We start from the raw sequence: 23,445 nt of genomic DNA, 5'->3' as shown, positions 1-23,445 counted from the left end.
CTTTCTCTCCTACTTGAACTAAGACAATTTTTCTCTTTTCAATTTGCCTCTTTCTTCTATAATTTCTCTCTTTTCCAAAGCCTTGGATTCTCTTTAGTTCGCAGGAAAGTTCCTTCCTCATTTTGTGGAATGCATCAAGCTCTCTCTCTCACACAACCATTCTGCAGGTTTCCCTTTTCAGCGACAAAATTGCTCTCGGGGAATGGCGACACAGCTACCCCTAGTGGAACACAATCTCTTAAACATTTCTCTTTTATCCTAAAGTTGGAATGAAATGTGAATTACTTTTATGCTAGAACAGCTATTGTACAGGTAAGCCGTAAATGAACTTTATTCTTGTTTTCTTAAGCAGCCTAACATTTTCCTAGAAAAGTCACAATTGATATCACCAAAGGAGAAAACCAATAAAAACACTAGAAGGGCAGTTTACCTTTGAATCATTATTCTTAGAGATCCTTCATAGATATTCTAAATATGTTAATGATTTGAGGGAAATAAGGCACTGCATTCACTGGCCCCTTGGTGTCATGAAGCACTTTTACTTATTGAGCTATTAACCCCGTTTTACAGGGAAGGAAAGAGAGGTTCAGAGAAGTTAAGTAATTTTTCCAAGATCAAACAGTCTGTGAGTAGAAGAAATACAGTGCTCTCCCCACTAACAAGATGTATCTTTATATTTCAGAGTGTTGAATAAAGTGTTTTTCTCTACCTTGTACACCTCTTCCCTACTTCTTCATTTGACAGAAACAAATATTGGTTAGTCTTCATGCACAGCTCACCAATAACCACTTATGAAAAGCCTGCCATTCTTTCTCCCACACTTTCACCTCTGCCCCCAACCTCACAGCTCTTTATAGTCACTGCTCATACCATACTTATTGCACCAGAGCAAATGTATGTGTTTATATGTTTAGCTCTCAGATGTGTGAGCTACTCAAAAGCAGGGCAGGGAAGGGGACAGGGGTGTTTCCTTTATCTTTGAGTGCCCAGGACTAACCATGGGACTGATCCATAGAAAGCATTTCCTAGTGTTTGTTGAATGAATGAATGAGCAAACAAACCAGCTCAAAGCCAGGTCTTTGGATGCCAAAGCAAATTATTTTTCCTCTATACCTCACTGCACTGGGGCACAAGTACAAACTTTAGGTTTAGGTGGGTAAAGCAGCTTTACCGATGCATATACATGCACAGGCACACACTCAGCTATTTTTCAACTTGTATCTTTTCATTCTACCTAACACTGATGGAGGAGACATGTTCCCTGCTTTTGGAAAGCTATCAGTCAAAAAGGGAAGACCCCCATTTGCAAAGCAAGAGACCACAAGATGGTACAGGAGCATATTAACTGTCATTTGGAATTAAGGCAGCTTTGTACTGAGTGGAGTCTAGAGAGATGTGAGTTCCACATTAAGGATCTTAGGCTGCAAATTTTGCCCATGTTTTGATGAGAGGGTGGTATTTTTAGCTGACATGGTGAAAAATATCGTCTCTCAAAGAGGGAAGATATTCCCTCAAAGAGGGGTCAAAATCAGGCCGGATTGCTAGAGTTGTAATTTCTAACAAGGCAAAGTTAGGACACTGCCCAGGAATTGGACAGTGAAGCTGACTGTTAATGCCAATTCTTAACTTCTATGGACTTCAGCTCCTTATTTAAAAGACAAAGGCTTGAACCAGATGAGCCTTCAAGTGTTTCCTTAATGTTAACAGTTGATGATTCTACCCAGTTTGGAATATTCCAGGGGATTAGCATTTGTGCATACTGCAAATGTCCCTCTCCTTGTGAGTGGTTACTACAGTTGCCTGCCCTTGGGAATGCTGTGAAGCTTGAATGAGATGGTACTGCTGGAAGACCTCTGTAAACTGTAGAGCACTGTCCGACGTGAGCTTGGACAGAGCTCTACATCGGCTGTAAATTAGCCACTTGACTGCTGTGTGCCCCAAAGAGCAGCGAACTTCCTAGCCAGTGCCTAACCCAGAGCAGTGCATTGTCACTCTACACGGCCCTGCTAATTGTCCCTCTCACAAGACCCTCTCTTTGCTTTAGAAATGCCCACTTTCAAAATTATGGATTAATAATCCCTTGCATGTTTTAACCTTGTCCCAGAGTGGAGAAAACCAATATTAGTCAAGTTACTTCTGATTTACTTCATGTAATTTCATACCTGCACCCCATTTAGAATTTCTTCTGGGAATTAGAGTAAAAAAGAACAGTTATCGCAAAGAGGAGAGTATCAAAGGAATTAGAATCAAGTTTCTACTTTCTGTTTCACTGTTTGAAAAACTGTATTGGCGCCATGGAAAGATTTCCATCTTACAACAGAAGTGACCTATAAATTCGGTTTAGGACTAAGTAGCATTAAAGATTTGATGAGAAAAGATAGCGAAAATTCCCTGACTACTATAATCTCTCCTTTATGATGAATTCCTTACATAATTTTTATTTATCCTCTTATATATTTTTATCAAATATCTTAAATCCTTCTATAGGAACAACTTAGTATTGATATTTAGGAGGAAACCAAAGAGAACAATAAAAAATTCCAGTAACTTATTTTTAAGTTGGTTTTCCTCCTTAGCTTTAGAGACTTGGATAGCTAATACTAACATCTCTTTGCTTTTCTTTCTGCTTAAAAATAATTTCAAAACCCATGAGAACATTTCCTAAGAATAGATTTTACATGAATCAGAAACCAGTGTTTGTTGACCTGGCCGGTGTGGCTCAGTTAGTTGGGCATCACCCTGCAGACCAAGAGGTCGTGGGTTCAGTTCCCCATTAGGGCACATGCCTGGGTTGAAGGTTCAGTCCCCAGCCAATCAATATTTCTCTCTCACATCCATGTTTTTCTTCCCCTCTTTCTCCTTCCCTCCCCCTCGCTCTGGAATCAATAAAAGAAACCAGTGTTGTGTACATAGTATCAGGTAATATTATGGTAGTATTATGGAATCATTACTTCAATTGACTGAGTCCCAGGATTGGTGTAATAAAGGTTTCTTGATATCCAATCTAAGGCCAGGCTCATAGAAGAGCCCATACTGGAGAGAGGAACTAACACTGTCCTGTTGGTACCGTCTGTCTTCACTCTGTGAATTTCACCCTGGAAAAAACAAGGAGAAATGAGCTGTTTCAAGGCCAGTTTCTCCAGGAAAGTACTGCTTTCACTATGGCGACTGCCAGCTACAATGTTCAACACTTGCAACTTGGAGAAAAGGCAAAGGTTCAGAACTATTGGGTGGCCTCACTGTGTATAATGCTAATGCAGCAACACTTTGAAAACACTGATTTTTAAGTATGTCACAGGTACACACAAGGCTTATCATTCAAATTACCTCTAATATTGGCTATAGAGATTTATTCCCTAATTACCAAAGGCCAGAGTCATAAAAACAACTCAAGTCACAGGAGGCCAGAAGTATATTTTGCACCATGGCATCAAGTGTCAAACACAGAGATCTCTCCTCTCTTCCTCATTTGTATTCCCTTTGCCCTTTCCCTATCCTCACAGATTTCTTTCCTAAAGGGTGAGGAAGGGACCCAGTGGGAAATAATTGTAGAAGTGTTCTTTTTATTCTCAGGGTTTGCAAAGGTTCTGAATAAAGGCCCCAGCAGTCACATCAAATGCTTTCCTGGAGTTCCCTAAGGGAACTATGGCTTTTAGTCTTGAGTTATGATCATTTTTATGTTCGTCTAATATCTTCTACAAGCGTAAAGCTCCTTAAGAACAACCTTTGTGACTGCTGCTTCCAGGCATATATTCTGCACTTGGAACCAACTAGTTCAGTGCAGAGCAAATAGTAAGCACTTAAAAAGTACTTGCTGAATGAATAAAAAATACCCAATAGCTTAAGTGTGCTTATTATTCTAAACTAAAGAGTGTTCTGATCTTTGCTCCAGGCCAACCTCCCATTTACATCCTTCATTGAATACAAAAAAAATTAGCAGTAAGTTCATTTATTTCTGGATCATTTCCCTTTTATTCACCCAGCAAACAATTGACTATAAAAAGGCATTGGTGCAGGTGCTTTGCAAGTTATATACTTTGAATGTTATTCAAAACTTACTGGGTTCAGAGGGGAGAAGGGAGGGAATTTCAGGGGAAAGGGGGAAGGGTTTACAGGAACAAGTATAAAGGACACATGGACAAAAACTAGGGGAGGGTGGAAATGGGAGGGAGGTGGGGAGGGCTGGGTAGGTGGGCTGGGATAGGAGTAAAAGATAGAAAATTGTACTTCAACAACAATTAAAATAACATTAAAAAAAAACTTACTGGGTTCTCAACCCAATAGATGAATTCCTCTGAGTCATCAAATTCCACATCGTAACCGTTCTGTATCCCTGACACGGGGACCATGGCGTCATTGCTCTTCACCTCGGGACTAAGGGAGATCCCGAAAATGACACTGCGTCTGACAGTTATTAAGAAAGGTTGATCATCTGTGAAAACAGCAGAGTATCAGTCACCATTATGCCCCACTATTCCCAGACATTTAGAGTAACGGAGGGCAGTGGATTGCTACCATCCTATGGAATAAAATGTCATCCATTGCAGCATTGCGGCAATAAACGCAGTGCACAGAGGACAGTCCCTCCGACAGCCCAGGGCCTCCCATTGGGTTTCAGTGTGTTGCTGAGTCCCCAGACCTCCAGGCCCGCACACAGCGCTTCTGGGTTGTCCCGAGGCAGGTTTACGCCACCTTCCATTAATTCCTTACTTACCCCATCACAATCGGGAAGTTCTTTCATTTCTACCAAGACAAAAAGCTCACTAATGCTGAATAATTTAGGAAGAGTTGGATTTTGAAAAAATATGTGAAGGGAATCATAAAATATTTTTGGTGAATGGCAGTTTATTATTTTTAAGTATGTTGAGAATATAAAGCAACTCTACAAAGTGTTGCTTAGTATTTATTAGAGATTTTAATTACTAAATAAATCAAATTTATAATCCTACCAATTGTTGACTAATGTCTGTCTTCCGCACTAGGTTCTAATTCCCAAACAGCAGTGATTTTGTCTGATTTACTCACTATTATGTCCCCAAAGCCTGGCATATAATAGTTGCCTAGTAAATATTTGCTAACTAAATGAATGACCACATAAATGAATAAGCGGATAGGTGCATAAGTGAATAAGTAAATAGCATCTTCTAAAGTTCTCAGAAGTGTCTGTAGATTGCAACTTATCCTCATATCTTAAACTATCAGTTCACTTAGCCTCCTTAATACAATGAGGTCCTTTTTTAAAGATAATCTTTATCCTAGCTATGCAGTCCCATTATCAAAAATATATATAAATTGATGAAATTCAAGACTGGGGTTTTACTTTGTAATTCCTCCTTAAGAAAAGGAAAACTTTGGCCCCGGCTGGCATAGCTCAGTGGGTTGAGCTCGGGCTGCAAACCAAAGTGCCACAGGTTCGATTCCCAGCCAGGGTACATGCCTGGGTTGCAGGCTATAACCCCCAGCAACCTCACACTGATGTTTCTCTCTCTCTCTCTATTTCCCTCCTTTCCCTCTCTACAAATAAAAATAAAATAAAATAATAAAATCTTTAAAAAAAAAGGAAAACTTTGGAAGGTGACTTTTGTGTTATCAAGACATATATCTCACATATTAAGACAAAATATAAAATGATTAATCATTGTATAATTTTCATGGGCTAAAAATGTTTCATTATTTTGATAATCTGAGTTTTACAACTTCAGCAGGATTATTTGACACTTTTTACTTATTTTCACATCTCATTAGCTTTTTCTTGTTTCTGGCATTTTTAGTATTGATAAATAGCTCAGCATTTTTTAACCTAGTACAAATTCAAAGTAAATTTTGCAACTATTAATGCTTTCTGATTTGCAAAGTTCTACAATATATAGCATTTAATCTCTCACAACAAGCCTGCAGAGTTGTTTTCAGCTGAGGCCAATGAGGCTTGCAAAGGCCCTGGGACCTCTGCCAGAAACAGTGTGGTAAAAGGCTACCTCACAGGCCTGCCTCTCTCAGCGCTGCATGCTACCCCTCCCCTGAACAACTGCAGTGGCCATAATAATCGCCCCCATTTATTGAGAATCTGTGCCACACAATATATACCAGGCAAATATTATTTACTTAACTATCTCCCTGAAGCCTCATAACCCTGTTTGTTAACAAGTTACCACTACTCACCACACACCCACGCACACACACCTTTCAAATGAGACGTGAAGAAATAAAGCAATTCAGCCAGGGTCTCACAGCCAGGGAGGGCTCCTGCACTCCTACACCTTTGTGCTTAATCACTGCTCTGCAAGAAGTGCAGGCCCGGTGCCAGGGACGGCTCTCAATTACCACTCAACCCATTTTACTTAATTGTAATAATTTTTAAAAAGCTATGAGTTTCAGACATACTTGGAAATTATGTTGAGATATTTAATTATTTATTGGCTACATGCTATAATTGCTCATTGGTTCAGTAAAAACAAGAACTATTTCCCAGTTTCACAGAGGACATTTTAAATTTTATTGACTCAAAACCTGATACTTCCCTTTTTAACAGGTCATTTTCCTATTGCTTAACTGGAGGAATTCTCACCAAAGGCTGTTTAGGACCTTACAAACTTAGCATTTTTTATCCATCAATCACAGGCCTTTCTGGTTCCTCTGAGGAGCTCTTCCCTCAAGCACTACTCATCTATTCTCCTCTGGCCACTACTCCTTCCTGGGGATGTGCCTTGGGTCCTTCATCTGACCGCTGGTGCATTTGAAAGCATGGACCACCCACAAACATTTGTGGGCAATGGGCCAGAGGGCAGAATATCATTTAACACTGCACTGACAGCAGGTGAGAGAGCCAAGGTGGAGGATGCTGGCAGAGAAGCACTAGAAAAGAAGTGACTGCTGAGACCGTTGGCCTGGAAGGATGTGTGAGAAGCTCTCTGTGTAATAGAGAAAGGGGGTGATTTTATGACACTGTACACCTCTCAAGGAGCCAATGGGTGAAACACCCAGGACTGGAGAAGGAGAAAAAATTTTAAAAAGCTTGTCGTTCATTCAGCATTCACTGAGTGCCATTGTGTGCCCCAGACAATAAACACACATTAACGAAGCAGGTGGAGGCCTTGAGCTTTGAATCCAGAGGGCAAGACAAAGTATTAATAAATGGGCCCTTGCTCCCAGGAAGGACTGGCTACAGGAGAACTTAGGGTTGGGTGAAAAGTTCAGGAGAGGGTGATATTTAAGCTGTTCAAGGTCAGTATGTCTCAGTTTTTTGAAATGAAAGATCATTTATTTTTAGTGTTCATGTCATGATTTCATTAAGATTAGTGTTAGCAAAGCATAGAAGTGAAAAGACAACACTCAGGAACAGGAAATTGATGTCCTAATTAAAGCGTGACATTTACAGCTCTCCGACCTGGGTCCCACTCAACTCGGACCCTGCACAGACTCACCAGCATGGCAACTTTCCAGGGCATGGGCAAGGAGTGGGGCTTTTTTCCATCTTTTGCACAGAATCACTGAAGCAATTGCCTTGTGTCCCTCAGACTAAGTCAGAAACCTATTTTGGATTTGAGCTTATTTTACAGGGTGTTGGGGAAATGGTCAGATTTGAGTTTTGCTTGTTTGTTTTTGGCATTGTGGGAACATATTTTCTAAAGAATAAAAACTATTTCATGCAAAGAAAGCTCTCACTTTAAAATTTTATAGGAAAAAATTTATAGGAAAATTTTTTAGGAAAAAATAGGCACATCCCATAATCCCCTACCCCACTGTGACCACAACCGGCACATGTGTGGGTGGTCTCCCAGACATTTTACCGTGCATTTACCCAGGGCCGAACTGGATAGCACCTGCTTTTTCAACTAATTTCACCACCTTGGCATTTCCAAAGACATACCAGACACTTAGCAAACACTATTTTAAAGGTTATTGAACCCGTAACTGAAGTAAAATGTTTTCATCTACCAATGTTAACAAGTCTTCTAAGCTTCTTGTTGAAAAAACTGTGTAACTGTTAACATACATTGACACTGACTTACCCAACTGGGACTGAGAAACCATTTGGGAAACAGTGGAAAATGTTTCACTTCAGTAAAGTCAGACCATAGGAAAACCACTAGTGGAATTATTTGTGAAACGACAAAAGGCACTATTTAGAATTAATATTTATCAATCACCATCAGGTAGTAATATTGATCATGCCAACCCAAATGCACAGTTCAATAATCTTGGTGTGGTGAAAGGATGCTTTGTATACAAAATGTCTGTAGCCCAGTTTAATCTTCTGCTGAAAGACTCTGAGGACACATGAAATTAATGTCAACAAGGATTAGTTGCATAATAAGTCTCTGAAGAAAAATGGCAAATGCCAATCCCTTTGTAAGCATTACCAATAATTACAATCTTTCATCAGGAAAGTAACCTGGCAAAATACTACATGTTGATGGAATAAGCCTACATCTGCATAATCTGTAAACACCATAAATTTTCTGGATTCAGCATATAATTTCCATTTGAAAACTAAGTTTTCCTCTAGATTAGGACTCTATTTTCTCCTAATTTAAGAATTTTTTATCATTAAACATTTAATTTGTAAAAAAATTTAATTTGAACTTATCTACAGCCATTATGAATATCAAAACACATTCACTCCTCTTCAATGAGAAATGAAAGAAACTTGAGTTTAGAATAACTCTTTCAATCTTTAAACAAAGGCAAATGATTTTGAGAAGAGTTTATTACAGATCAAGTACACACTCCAGAGTGCACACTCCAAAATCTCTTTTGTGGATTGACTACATCTTTTCCTTCCATTCTTACTCCCTTCACATACTCTTCAATTAACCCAACACAATAACTAGGATGCAATAAATATTAAATGCCCAAATAATCACTGAAAATATTTCATACAGCAGAAACTTACATTTTAAAAATATCGAATAATAGTAACGGTATTGAAACCTAGCTTACAACATTCATCATTGACTATTGGTTATGAGAATAAAAATGAAATAAGAAGCCTGAAAAATGAAGCCATACACTAATGTCAAGAATTTTAACCTAAGTGCAGAATTTGGAACTTTCTGTTACCATACATAGTCTAAATGTAACCAGGTAAGAGAAAATGTGAAGTTAAGGACTGTTGAATCACATGCACACACAATATTAGCTCCATAAACAGAAACTATGCAACAACTGAGGTACTCGACTAAGCACCCCATATAGTACACACCCCAAAGATGCCTGCTGAACCAAAGGGAACACAGCACACTCTCCATCAGCAAGTGGGTTAGAGCTTGCACAGCTTTGCTCAAACTATGGCAAGCTCCACCAGCAGGGCACACTTAAGGGGCATACTGTACCTCTCAGGCAAGTCACAGAATCATGAGAGAGGCTCCATCCAGAGGGACAAGCACAGGCGTAACGCTGTGACCTCTGTGAGGAAAGCAGGCACAGATGGCTGCAGGGGGCAGAGGCACATGAATTTATACCTGCAATAGAAAGAGAAGTAAAGGCTGTGAACAGAAAATACCCCACATTAAAGTGCACAGGATGAATGGGCAGAGAAAATGTGACATGTTTATAAATATACACATACAATGAAATATTACTCAGCCATAAAAAAGGAACTCCTGCCATGTGCATCAACATGATAAACCTTGAGGGTATTATGCGAAGTGAAATAAATCAGACTGAGAAAGACAAATACCATGTGATTTCACTTATACATTAAAAAAAAAAAAAAGACCAAAGTCATAGAGAACAGATTGGCAGTAGCCAGAGTCAGAGGGTGGGGGTGAGTGAAATGGTAAAGGTGGTCAAAAGGGAGTGACTTCCAGTGATAAGACCCATCAACTCTGGGATGCAATGTACAGCATGATGACTGTAGTTAACAATACTGTATTAAATAATCAAATATTTGGAAGTTGCTGAGACAGTAGATCTAAAAGTTTTGTGACAAAGAAAGAAAATGCTCTGTAACTATATGTGGTGATGGGTGCTCACCAAACTCACTGTGGTGACCATTTCACAACATAAACAGACATCCAATCACATTGTGCACTGAGCTGCACCAGTCCTCCCAGAGGCCCCCAGGATTCGGAGACAGAAGTCCATTATGTTACCTCTGTTGGTCTTGTTTTTTTCCTAAACTACATTTTTACCCTTCCCTAACACCATGCTTTCAACAGAACATTCATAAGAGGCATGAGAGGGAGGAACGGCTTGCCCACAGTTACAGATCATTCCTGTCTATAACCAGATTATGAGCAAACAGCCACTGAGTAATCCTGAGCTTAGTGTGGAAATATGATGCTCAATATTATGTGTCTTTTTTCCTGACCCAAAAGACATCAGTAAATGAAACCGAGGTGTGTGTTCCCTATGCAACCTTTACAATTATCCACTGTTGACTGTTTTGTTTAGATAATAATATTTTATTTTTCTAATGATGCCACCTTTGTATGTCTCTGCTCCTTGTCAGAAGAGATCCTGTGTGCATCCCAAGCTCACAGGTGTTCTCTGGGTCTTATATATTCCTATTACACACCTTGTCAGATTCATTAATCCATTCATTCACTCCAAAATGTTAAGCCTTCAGCATGTACCAAACAGCATTCCAAGCACTGGGAATACTGTAAACATGGGACAGATAGTCTAACAAAGGGAGACAGAACTAAACTCATAAATTGTGAGATTTCAGGAGATAGAAGAGGGTACAGCAGGGATAAGTGGTGATGGAAGCAGACAACCTGGGGTGGTGAACACACAATGCAGTATACAGATGATGCTTTATAAAATTGTACGCCTGAAACCCAATAAATTAAATGTAAATAAATAAAGTATGTTTCAGAATGAGAGGGTAAAGGGCAAATAATTATGAGAGAGGGAGGCTGTTTTAAAAGGGTGATCAAGGGCCAGCATGGGGAGATGTTCCAGGCAGAAGGAAGAGCTCGTGCAAAAGTGCAGACGTGGGAAGTTGCCTGGCATGCTTCAGGGCCAAAATGAAATCCGCCAAAGTCCAATGTGGCAAGGTTAAGTGGGAGAGACCAAGGAGATAACAGGGGCTAGGTTCTGAAGTGTGATGAGAAACCACTGGAGAGTCATGAGGAGACAAGACTAAGTGACTTATTCCCTCCTCACACTTCAAGGAACACTACCTAGGCCAAAATCTTAAAACACCTAGCCACCCACACCATGCACTGTAGGATGACAGGGTGGCCACAGAAGAGCACCCACAGGGCAATGATGCCAGGATAAGTAAGTCCTAAAAATAAGTGGAAGTGATAAAAGGATCTAAGGGACTATGTATCCGGTCTATGCTGTATTTGTCAGCTGAGGGACATTGAGACTCAGAGAAAAGTCCCAAAGGCAGTGGCCAATTCCGAAATAAAATGACACAATTTAGATCTGCTGCTGTTACATACAAGATATGAGTCTTCCATGGTCAATATCAGTAATGGAAATGTTAGGAAAGAGGGAAGGATAATTCATTGCTCAAAAAAAATGGGTCTACAACATTGTTCATTTTACATTTCCAGAGAGTGTTTTCCAAGCTACTCCCAGGCAGGATATCTCTCTGTCTCTTTCAATTGTTTCTCATTATTTACCATTTGGCTGTTTCGAAGGATGAACCGCAACAATCCCAAGGGGCTGGTGCACATTATAAATCACAACTGACTGGTTCCCTCCGTGCCACTTGTTGGCTTGAGTAACTTGTTGAGTGGCACGGTCAGTCCAGTACACGGAGTCTTCAAAGAGGGTTAGGGCATAGGGGTGCCGCAGAATCTGTGAAGCAGAAGAGAATGATGAGATCTCACCCAGAAATAAAAACCAAGGTGAACAAACTAGAAAAGGATGCCCAGGAGATAGTTCACTTTAATATTTAAATGTTTAATAAAAACATAGGGAAGTTATTGTTCAAGGGACAGATGAAATATATACTGCTTGACCTATGTCCCACTATACCACTCAAAATCCTCTCACATACATGTATTGTTTAGCTTTCATTTTTACCCTGGTAGTTACTCTGGGCACCCATCTTACAAATGAAAGCAAAACTGAAGTGCACAAACTAAGGCGACTGTCTGGATCCCTTCCTCCCAAGGCCTCGCCACCATCCCATTATCACCACTCCTTTTGCAGTGCTACTTGCGCCGTCTTGCTCTGCCACTCGCAGACGCACATGAACCTGACACAGCTGAGATGCCTGTTTCCCGCGGTAGGGAGGCCCTCCCAACATCTCTCCAACTCACAGAACTATAAACAATGACAACCTTAAATAGAAATCATTAACAGTTCTGCATTTTCCCATAACTTGTGAAAATAAATTTAACAGAATTCCTGAATAAAAATGCAAAACACATGACAGGCTATGATTATATAATATAAATATAATTAAATTACTAATATTTGCTTAACCTTTTTTAAAAGTACAGAAGCAACAGATTAGCATCTACAGAGCAATGAAATCACAAGGGCAATCTGACTATGAACTAGAATAATTTTTTTTCTGTTAGTAATAAAAGATGAATTGGCCCCTATTCCTGTTGAAATTTCCTGGATTTACCCTGTAATACCTGTAACGCAAAAATTAAATTCTTCATTTTCTTGTTTCTCTTTCTGCTTGTGGTGTCCACTAGGACACTAATGCAGTTTCAGTTCAGTTTTCCTCACTACCGACTTACCAAATCACTGGCTATCACCTGCCTCCGATGTTGTCCATTGTAGTCACAAAAATCTAAGTAGTCGAGATAGGCATCCAAGAAGTAGAGTAGTCTGTTGGGGTAGTCAAGTGTTAGGCCATTGGGCCATAAAATCTTGTCCTGGACAATGACAGTGCGCAAACCGCCATCCATGCTGGCTCTTTCAATCCGCGGGTGGTGGCCCCAGTCAGACCAGAACATCAGATGGTCGCTGTGAAAAGATGCTGGTTACCAACTGGAGGGGGCATATTTCAATGCACAAAGTAAATGTCATCTTAAGTAATAGACATCATGTTTACACTCTATTTAAAATAAATCATCTCCAATTCAGAGTACATGCACAGAGCTTATTTCCTCCGAGTGTTACAAAGTCAAACTGCAATCATAATGCAATCACAAGCCACCTCAGGGTTTTTTATACTGTCCATAAAACATGCAGGACATGATGACCCTGAAGTGTCTCGGTGCCAATTCATGTTTCTGTGCAAACCACAAATATTTAATCGAGAAAAATCCATCTGTCCTTGACTGTCTACCTTGTCATGTTTAACAAAAAAGAGTCTTTAACATTATAATTAAACATAATTTTCCTAACTCGTCATCCTGCAGACAAGAATATAAGTTAGGGAATCGGTAAATTCAAGAAAGGAGGCCCTCAGTGTTTCTAAACACATGGGAGAATTTCTCCTTCTTCCCTTTGGGACCAACAGGCAAAAATAATCTTTCCTATATGGTGTAAAAGGGAGCTCTAGTAAACAACATGAAACCAAAGCAGAAAAATCTGGCTTTTTATTTTTAAGAAACCATGAGGTATCAAAGTTATAGCAAACTGGCCCTGGCTGGGTAGTTCAGTGAAGCGCTGTCCTGAAACACCAAGGCTGCGGGTTTGATCCCCAGTCATGGCACATACAAGAAGCAGTTGATGAATGAATGCATAAATAAATAGAATGACAAAAGTGATGTCTCTCTTTCTCTCTCTCCCCACCCCTTCCTCTCTCTCTCTCTCTAAAAATCAATTTAAAAATTGTTTTTAAAATGTTACAGCAAACTGACCTATCTATGGAATATTACAATGTGCATTCATTAGAAACAATTATATATGTCTACAAAAATCATTTCAATACTTGTATTGCCAAGCTAATAAATCAATGTAGTCTCAAGTAACCAATTGTTCTTGCGTACTTTATGAAGAAGACTATTCAGATAAAGAAAAGATAGCAACAACCAGTTGATACCAACCGCTTCTACAGAGATGCTTAAACAATGAATTATTTTAAATTTTATGATATGTATACTAGTCACATGCTCCTGTTTTTTCCCCCTCACTATTAACCACATCAAGGCCACATCACTGAAGAAAAAAAAAAAGCCTTACCTAACTCTAGGATCTAACGCTAGTCCCCTGGGCATTGTTACGTTGTGACTAATCAGCACGGTCCTGTGGCTCCCATCAAGCTTCGAGACTTCAATTGTTTGCAGAACATAGTCTGTCCAGTAAAGATTGCGGCCTACCCAATCTACCACAATACTTTCAGTCATGGTGACGCCACTGTCAAGTACCTAAAGACAAAAGCGAATAGAGAGTGAAGTCTAAAAGGAATGAATGATTGATAACATGGAAATTATATGAAAACCTGGAAAAAGGCATCTAACTCATGCTATGTCTGCTTGTGACCATTAAAAAATGCTGTCCTCCTATGTAAATAACCACCTAGTCAACACTAAGCTTTTATAGGAAAAACATACATGATTTTATAGAATGGAACACTCTAGGATAACTTTATGGTTAGATTAGTGTGTAGTTTCATTTTGGTTTCAAAGTGTTTTCAGTTAACAAAAGCTCTATCCATTCACTAAATTGGCAACCCTAAGAAACTTTACAATGTCCAGATGCCAAAAGCAACACTTTTATTAAATGTCCATGATTACAAAGTAAAGTTCTAATGGGCAGAGGAAACATACCACAAAGGTCAAGAAACCAAACTCGGGAGATGGACTGAGAAACATAACTACTTGAAAACTACGAAAAGCATCCCCTTAACTACCCTGTGTGTTCCTCTGCTCCCATGCACTAGGAAAAAAACTGCAAAAGGAACCTTATACATTTTGTGAAGTCTCTGGATCGTGAGATCTGGAATTCAGAATAATGGATCTGCCTTCAGAGGCCACATTTTCATCTAAAACACCCACAAATTCAGAGTTATAAATCTCCAACCCTCTTGGGTACAATGTGGCCCAAAAGGGAAGCCACCCAGGATGCAGCAGGGCCTCTCTTACTGGGGAGTAACAGCAAATAGACCCAAGGCAGGGGGGGAATTAGTCAGGCCGAAGGTCAGTAGAAATGTACTTACTACTTTTCTGTCTGTTCCATTTTGAAATGCACTCCAGATTTTACCCTGAGTTCCATCAGACCAAAAGACACGACCACTGATTGAATCAAAATCAACAGCCACAATGTGAGAACCATCCGCAATAAGTGCATAGATATTATGGGCCTGGGAGGTGACATTGTCAGCAATGATTTGGTTCTGACTTGCCACAAGTAACAGAAGATTTTCAGATGCTGTCCAAGAAGAAAATGCAAAAATGTCAATGATTCTGGGGGGAAGCAATACTAAAGCTTCTCAAATATTTCATGTAATACTTTTGGTAACATATAATTCCAAACTATAGTAATAAAAAACTCTATAAAAATTATTTTTAATCATTTCATTCCTTGCCTAAATAGTTAGGGGATTTTCATATTAAAATAAGCTTTTTCTGAAATATTTTTCTTTCTTGAATTATACTTTTTAACGTTTGTCCAAGTATCTACTTGCATTCTTCCTGTTACTATAGTTACTTTTGTACTTTGCTTATCTTCATTCCTAGATTGTGTAGGCTTCTTCATAGCAGGAATCATGTCTTAAATATTTCTGTTTTTCACAAGGCGTTCAGTTGTGGCAGAGACTCTAATTATCTCCCAGTATCCCCTCTATTTTGTTTTAGTCTCCTTTTCATTTAAAGCAGCTGAATTAATATCCTAATACATAATATAATCACTTTCACATAGTAGAAATTGAATTAATATTGGGTGAATTGAATTCATTAAGTCCATTATATAAATATACTTAAATATAGAAAAATACAGAAATCATTTTTAAATAATGTAAAACACATTTTGATATTATCCTAAATAATAAAAAAATCATCTTCTACCTGTATATTTTTTAACCTCTATTTTTCAAAGTATATCAAGTTCTTTATGCATTATAACTCAGTTAATCCGCATGAGAAACTGAGGTTTAAAGAGATTATATAACCTATCCTTTTGGCTCATAATCAACATTGCTAAATGTCTACATGAAATATTTGATCTTAAGCTCTGGGGTATGCCATTAACTGGCTGGGATTAGTTCACTTTCAAGTTCAGTCATTACCTGTAACTTTGCAAGTCTTCCCATCAGTGTCTAACATGTATTCTTTATCACACCAGCACCGGAAAGAACCTCTTGTATTGTAACAGTGCTGGCTACAAAAGCCTGGAATATCACATTCATCTGTGTCTTCGCAGGTCTTGGAATCATTGGCAAGCAGGTATCCCGAAGGACATAAACACTGAGCCCCAAAGGGGCCTTGAACACACTGGTGAGTACAACCAGCATTTAAATTTAAGCAGCTCTCTTGATCTAGAATAAACAGAGAATCAGAAAGGGGAAAAGTGAGGTACCTTTGCTCCTTTGGTTCACTCTGCTGTAAATATTTGTCATGTAGTCTCGGGTCCCCTTCAGCATAATACCCAGCTAAGAGCTAAGTGCAGTGTTCACTAGGATGAACTCCATAGACTAGTCGCTGTCTGCTCTGATGGGCCTGAGGGATTTACTATTCTGCACATCTACTGGGCTTGGACCATTTTCTTTGCTTCAGCCCACTATTACAATTCCATATAGTGCAGTGAGAGAAACTTGGGAAAACATTGTTGACAACAAGAAACACAGCTGTGATTGATAAAGCATGCAAAGAAACCTAAATTACTTCTCATTTGCTTCCTGTTATTTTTTTACCCGTACAGAAATGGAAGACAAGACTTTGACAATATGAGCAAGGGCTGGACGGAAGGTCTGTGAAAGTGAATACATGGAAGAGAAAAGGCAAGAACATTAGAAGACACAGATCCACTAACATGCCATCATTCTTTACTCTCAGGGCCCAAACGGCAATGCCTGAAGCCACCCAAAGACAGCTCATACACCTGGGGATGCAAATGCTATTTCCATGTAACTTATAAGGGTCATGGTACAAATCATGCACTAGAAGGGGAAGTAAGTCAAACTGATTAGGACATTTCAGTACAAACACAACACATACAAAATCATAAAAAATCTAAAATATTTGGCAATCATACCTGGCTGGGGTTCATCTGAGAGTGAGCATTGATTAAAGAGGAAAGAAAGAAAGGACAGTAATTAGGATTACATGCTAATCACAGAATTTTAATCACAGCAAACACAAATCCCCAATCTCATTTGTTTTGTGGCAAGTTCTGATTAAAATTAGAAAATATTAAAGTTAGAAAAACTTACGAGCACATTACCAAAAGAACCAAATTTAATTTGACAATCTAATGGCCTCATTTAGTCTTTTTTTTTAGTAATTACAAAAAAAGAAGTAAAAACACAGAGCCAAGTGCAAAGGATTTAATGAGAAATATTATCCAGTGATGATTTATTTGAATCACGATGGTTTTCCCTACAGTGAACTCAGAGAGGAACTGAAATCACTTCCTCAAAAGCTACGTGGTGGTTATGACAATGGTGATGTATAAGGGGTCACTGGTCAGAATGAATTTATGGCCAGTAAACTGTGGTCAGGAAACTTACTGCAAAGTGGGGACTCATCTGTCCCATTGGGGCAGTCGGGGACGCCATTACATACTGCACTGAGATTCACACAGATGCTATGGCCAGGGCACTGCCATTGCCCATTGGGACAGATAAAGGCTGGAGTAGGGCAGTCCTTCTCATCACTCATGTCCCTGCAGTCATTATCTCCATCACAGAGCCACTCTCTGTGGATACAGTGTCCATTGTCACAATGGAACTGAGATGGGGAACAGGTCTTGGGCACGCAGCCATGGTGCTCATCAGATCCATGGACACAGTCTGGATGCCCATCACACTCCCAGTTCCCCGGGATGCAGAGACCATCTGATTGGCACTGAAACTCATCTGGGTGGCACATGCCCGGAGGCCTGGTTTCTAAGAGAAAAGCATAGGAAAAATAGGCTTGTGAATGCAATTTAGAATCTCTTTTATATAATCCTTATAGGAAATGATTTTGAATCAATGGTAGGTTTATAAGAATGACTATGGCAAAATAAATATTGAAATATAAAATTATACATGTAGTATCTTCTCCAACACTATATAAATAGTGTTTCTATATAAATAGAAATCTTTATATGTGTCTGATGAGTTGATTTGACAACAAAGAACCTGATGCACAACCCTTGAACAGAAGATAAATCTCTGAGTCAAAAGAACATTTCTTACACTGATTCAATTACAGAATAAATAATAAAATGTATCTGTCTCTTTATTAAAGAATCTCCAGAGCATTTCAACAGAGCTTAATTAGCTATTGTTACTTTGAATTTCATCTGTTTAATACCATACATTTGGATGTTATCATTGTTCCTCAACTGAGCTATATCCAATGAATCCAGCACATATTGGGTAAATAAAAGGGGACAGTAAGTCCTTAATTCTTTGCAAACTTCCCACTGTTCATCAAGTAATCCCTGAGAGAGAGAGATAGGAACTGTCTTCCTATTCCACCTAGGTAAGCCCTAACTCCCTGCCAGGGACCTCGTGGGGCAACAGCAAGACACTGGCACCTGAAAGTTTAACTTCATTTTATCACAGAACTCTACAGTTTCAATGTGAAACAGGAAAATTAGTGATTATGAATTTCTTGGTGTGGTACACACCTATAAAGTATGTGAGCATTGTATTTAACTTTGCTTATTATCCATAGGTTTAAGTACTACTTTTTTGATTGGGGAGAATTGATAAAAACCCACTTTTTATGGTCCAAAATATCATTATTCAAACAAATGACCACTTCATTGACAATTTTTTTAGAAGCTTAAAATCCATGTAACACAAAATGTAGGCAATAACACATCCTGTTCATTGTAGGTTTCCAGGCTTTGGAGATTATAGGTCCATCAGATTTATATTCCACAAAGTTCTCCTTGAATCCTCTGAGTAGAAGGAATTTCTTTTCTCTGAGCCTCCATAGAATTTTATCTGTATTCATTATTAAGGCTCTTGTAACTGCCCACCTTGCTTTAATCGCCTCTTAACTTTCTATAATTTCTCTTACCAGACTTTAAGAACAAACACTGTATATAATATCTTAGCAGATATTCAATCAATAACAGCTGAAAGAACAAATTCATTAGACTCAATATCTAATACTGCTCATACCATATCCATACCATGATTTGACCTCCATATTGACATTTAAAAAAAAAACATTAAAATGCCCTTTTACATGCTATGTCTCAAAAATTTGAAACATGCTCATTTGGAGTATCCTAGGAAAAATATAATAGTAAAAACAAAAATATTTAACCTACCTAAGAAACTATTTGAAAGTGCCCATTTACACAATCACTTGATTCACAAGTTATAAATCATTATTTGGCAATGCCTTGGCAACTTTATTGTATGTTTAATACTTTGATAATGCTTTGTGATTCCTTTGATAATACTTTTTAATTCAGACTGTCTTCCCTCCAGTTTGTCTGACTTAGAGAAAACCTGTGGCAGTAGGTGTTGTTAAAATCAGTGTTGTTAGAATGAAATGATCCTTCATCTGAAGCATACTGGGTTTATAGTACTTACGGCAGTCTTTCTCATCAGAGTGGTCACTGCAGTCAAAAACACCATCACAATGATATATGTTGCTAATACACTTATTCTCACTGGCACATTTGAATTGAGAAGCAGTGCAATTAATTACTAAGAATGAAAGAGAAAAGCGTTAGAAACCAGCTCAATGAGAAAATGACTAAACATTGAGATTTTTCTAAACAGCATGAATAAAGAGAAAGCCATCCACTTACCACAACCATTCTCATCAGATCCATCAACACAGTCCTTGTCCCCATCACAGACGTAAAATAGGTCAATACACCGATGGTCAGTGCAGTGAAACTGACTAGGTAGGCATGTCGCTGTGAAATCTACCATCATCCCAAAACAAGATCAAATAGTTTATTTTTTGTTTAATGTGTACCAGAACCAAAATGAAAAATGTTAAAGAGATAGTTAAGTTATCTCAATTGTACATGTGTTCAAAATTCCTTCAAATCAGCCACATTGCCAAAGTCAGGCCAGCAAGAGCACTCAAAATTAGCAGAGTTTTTAGAAAAGGAATAAAAAGATCATGGGCAAAGTCAAAAACAGTGATTACACTGTGAAAAACAAACCACACGTAGAAAGTGAGTATCATGGGCTTGGACTAGACTATACTTCATGAATACTAGCAAGTCCAGGACTACCCCAAGGCTAGGCAATGGAGCCCAACAAGGCAGCATGGTCAGCGTGACCTATGTGCCGAGTAGCAGTAGTGTATAAGCTGATCATGATAACTGGTTTAATCCCCAGTCTAAGCAGAACAATACTAAAAACCGGGTCCTACTTTGCTGAAGAGACACAGCCTTAGAATCAGATGTGCTGGCTGCCCCTCTGCAGGTGGAGCAATACAGATTCATGCAATATGAAAGCTAGAAGGGATCTTAAAGCTCATCATCTCCAGAAGGAAAAGGACTTGCTTGGTCCAAAACTAGAACTTAGCCCAGGGAACTTTACTCTGCCTTAAACTATTGTTGCAGACATGAAAACAAACAACAACCAAAAGGAAATTAGAACTCACAAGATAAAAAGCAGGTGGGTAAGATTAATGGTAATTTAAATGTTCTATGAGTCTTTATTCTATTGCCTTTTTGCCTGTATCAAATGAAAAGAAAAACAAGAGCCAAATGTCTGGATATGTTTATATGATTTAGAAAACACAATTTTTAAAAATATCTAAATGGTTAGTTGAGAGATTATTTTCAGTTTCTATCTGAATGTTAGACATCAAAGACAGTCTTTATTTTGCTTCCAAAAAGCTCAATATCTAGGAGGGATCTAAGCTTTCCAGGTCTTTGCACTTATAGCTTATTGATAAAAGGATCAACAGATGGAATAAAAGTGGCTAAGACACAATGAAAATTTTGAGAGCCTTAGAGGAACATGTGCAAGGCTACTGATTATTCAAATCTATTTAGTAGGATGATCAACCAAAAGAAGTTCATTCCAAACTTACTGCAGTTCCTCTCATCAGATCCATCCCCACAATCATTGTCTGTGTCACAGAGCCAGTTCCTTGAGATACAGAGGTTGTTGTTACAGGTGAATAAAGATGCAGGGCAGGAAATGGGTTCATGGGTGGGGCAGTTCTGCTCATCACTGCCATCCATGCAGTCCTTCTGCTTGTCACAGCGCCACTGTATAGGGATGCACTCTCCTCCATGGACACAGGTAAATGCTGAAGATGCACAGGAATTGTCTGCAACAAAAACAAAAGTCATCGCAAAGATATTTGGTGTTACAGTCTTTTAAATGAGTCCTTACCTTGTAGAGGCCCAATTCTTCTCCTTTTTCAATAGGAGCATCATACAAAATAGGGAGAAATGTGCAAGCATTCCAAATCCTTCCCCTCCTCCTCATCATCATCATTGTGGTATTTATTTAGCAGTTATCATATCCTCACACTGTGCGGTACATATAATTATCTACATTTTACAGATGAGGAAGCTGAGGCTTTGAGGACTCTGCCCAGGACTGAAGTCATCACTGGTGTCGTCCTTTACTTTTAAGCTTCCTTCCTCCCATAACAATTTCAAATCTGGTCTACAGAAACCTTGAGAGTATGTCAATTGAAAAATGCAAATTAATAAAATACTTGGGTAAAAACTGGTACTTACAGAAAGAGGAAAATAATACACAAAAGGAAGAAACTTCAGAAAAATGTACAAGTGGGCACTTTTATTTTCAAATATGTAACTCTTCTTTTTCTCTAAGACAGGTTATTATTATTATTAATCTCAATGTGATAGATATTTCTGACATTTCAACTGTCTTCTATTTTTTTTTAATGGAATAGTTTGTATTCTGCAGTAGCATTTATTAGGGTCCAAAATTTATAAACCAGATTATCATTAAAAAAAAAAACAATACAAAGATGAAGACCACCATTTCAGCCCTAATTCATTTTACAGCAATGGTGGGGCGGGTGGGGAGGAGGAAATACAGCCCATGAGATTTTCAAAGCCATTATTGCAAGTACTTATTCTGTGATACTATCCTCTCGGATACTAAAGGTTATGTCTAGTGTATTTTGATTTGACTTTTTGAAAAGCTTGACAAGATGTAACAACTCTGCATTGATCCAAACAGCCAATGTCAAAAAGACATTTTATTGAAGGTAGTCCAAATCAATGCAAGTAATCATTTGTGACGTTATCCGTGAGTGATATTTATTATCTGCCTTCCTAAAATCTGAAATTTTAAAAGAAACTTTTTCCCATAGAGCTTGTTTTTATTTTAAAGCCTACCTTTCTCCATTCTTCACATAAGGTATCTCATGTATGTGCTACTTACTAGATGTGCCACATAGATGCTCATCGCTGTTATCATGACAGTCGTCAATCCCATCACAGCGGTAGTAACTGGGCACACATCTGCCATTGTTACACGGGAAGGAAAAGGAGCCACACTGGTCCAAGGGTGGTTCACGGGACGGGTCGTCCAGGCATGTCAAGTGATTGGAGGTCAAGCTCATTCCATAGGGGCAACCACATACCCGCTGGAAATTTGGCACTGGGAAGCAGAAGTGGCTGCAGTCGCCATTCGGATGGGTGGGTCGATTACAATAGTTAGAACCTGAAAAAGCAACATACTGAGACAGTGAGTTAATTCCTTTGCCCTTAGGTTGATGACAGGTGTTGTTTGTGAAGAACAACAAATGGGAAAGAAAACCTGTCAGACCAATGCTAAAAAGTAGCTCACTCTTGAAAATCAACATGCCAAATATAACATTCAATGTATTTTTTTCCAGTAACACTTTAAACATTTTTTAATCCTCACCTGAAGATATGTTTCTATTGATTTTTAGAGAGTCAGGAAGGGAGAGGGGCAGGGAGAGAGAGGAATATCTTCCATACATGCCCCAACAGGGGATCAAATCAGCAGCCTAGGTATGCACCCTGACCAGGGATAGACCCGCAAACTCTTGGTGTGCGGGATGATGCTCCAACCAACTGGGCACCAGGCCAGGGCTCCAGCAATACTTTCTGAGTTAGCCGAGTTGAACAGAGATTTTTAAGTCTTACAGTATTAAATATCTGGGTGACAGGAATATGAAACTCTCAGGATCTATATTCAATAACAAGTACTTAAAGAAAAAGCGTGCCACCATATTAAATAGATGCACCCACATAAAAGAGCACAGCAGTCCCACTCACCAATCTGGATGTTGTCGTCGTATGACTTCACGTGCATTATATTACTGATGCCGCGTCGGATAACCGTCATTTCTCCACCGTCCGTTTTCCTGACTCGAACGATAGCACCCAGTCTCCAGTCAGTAAAATATACATAGTCTAAAAAGAAACACAGGTGATTAGTAGTTTTGTCACAGTTCATTTATAAATCACTTGAAAATACATAGTAGTTTT

At 38.8% G+C, this 23,445-nt stretch overlaps 1 protein-coding gene across 2 annotated transcripts in view; it reads right to left on the bottom strand.

Annotated features, from left to right (window-relative positions):
- Positions 1 to 23,445, bottom strand: part of LRP2 (LDL receptor related protein 2) — a 199,855-nt gene that overhangs the window by 92,305 nt on the left and 84,105 nt on the right. For both annotated transcript variants that reach the window (XM_045860549.1, XM_045860633.1), the window contains exons 20-33: positions 23,233 to 23,370; positions 22,370 to 22,651; positions 21,033 to 21,275; positions 19,786 to 19,905; positions 19,565 to 19,681; positions 17,534 to 17,911; positions 16,094 to 16,342; positions 15,026 to 15,237; positions 14,050 to 14,234; positions 12,657 to 12,885; positions 11,580 to 11,757; positions 9,333 to 9,461; positions 4,266 to 4,432; positions 2,952 to 3,095 (exon numbers count right to left, since the gene is read on the bottom strand). In XM_045860549.1, coding sequence (XP_045716505.1) covers positions 2,952 to 3,095; positions 4,266 to 4,432; positions 9,333 to 9,461; positions 11,580 to 11,757; positions 12,657 to 12,885; positions 14,050 to 14,234; positions 15,026 to 15,237; positions 16,094 to 16,342; positions 17,534 to 17,911; positions 19,565 to 19,681; positions 19,786 to 19,905; positions 21,033 to 21,275; positions 22,370 to 22,651; positions 23,233 to 23,370 — 2,771 coding nt within the window. The remainder of the gene's footprint in view (positions 1 to 2,951; positions 3,096 to 4,265; positions 4,433 to 9,332; positions 9,462 to 11,579; positions 11,758 to 12,656; positions 12,886 to 14,049; positions 14,235 to 15,025; positions 15,238 to 16,093; positions 16,343 to 17,533; positions 17,912 to 19,564; positions 19,682 to 19,785; positions 19,906 to 21,032; positions 21,276 to 22,369; positions 22,652 to 23,232; positions 23,371 to 23,445) is intronic.

This window comes from Phyllostomus hastatus, unplaced genomic scaffold, assembly GCF_019186645.2.
Source record: "Phyllostomus hastatus isolate PE091 unplaced genomic scaffold, TTU_PhHast_1.1 phas_contig_1, whole genome shotgun sequence".
Taxonomy (NCBI): domain Eukaryota; kingdom Metazoa; phylum Chordata; class Mammalia; order Chiroptera; family Phyllostomidae; genus Phyllostomus; species Phyllostomus hastatus.
Note: the sequence above shows the minus strand (reverse complement) of the source record. Positions and strands in the feature narration are given on the sequence as shown.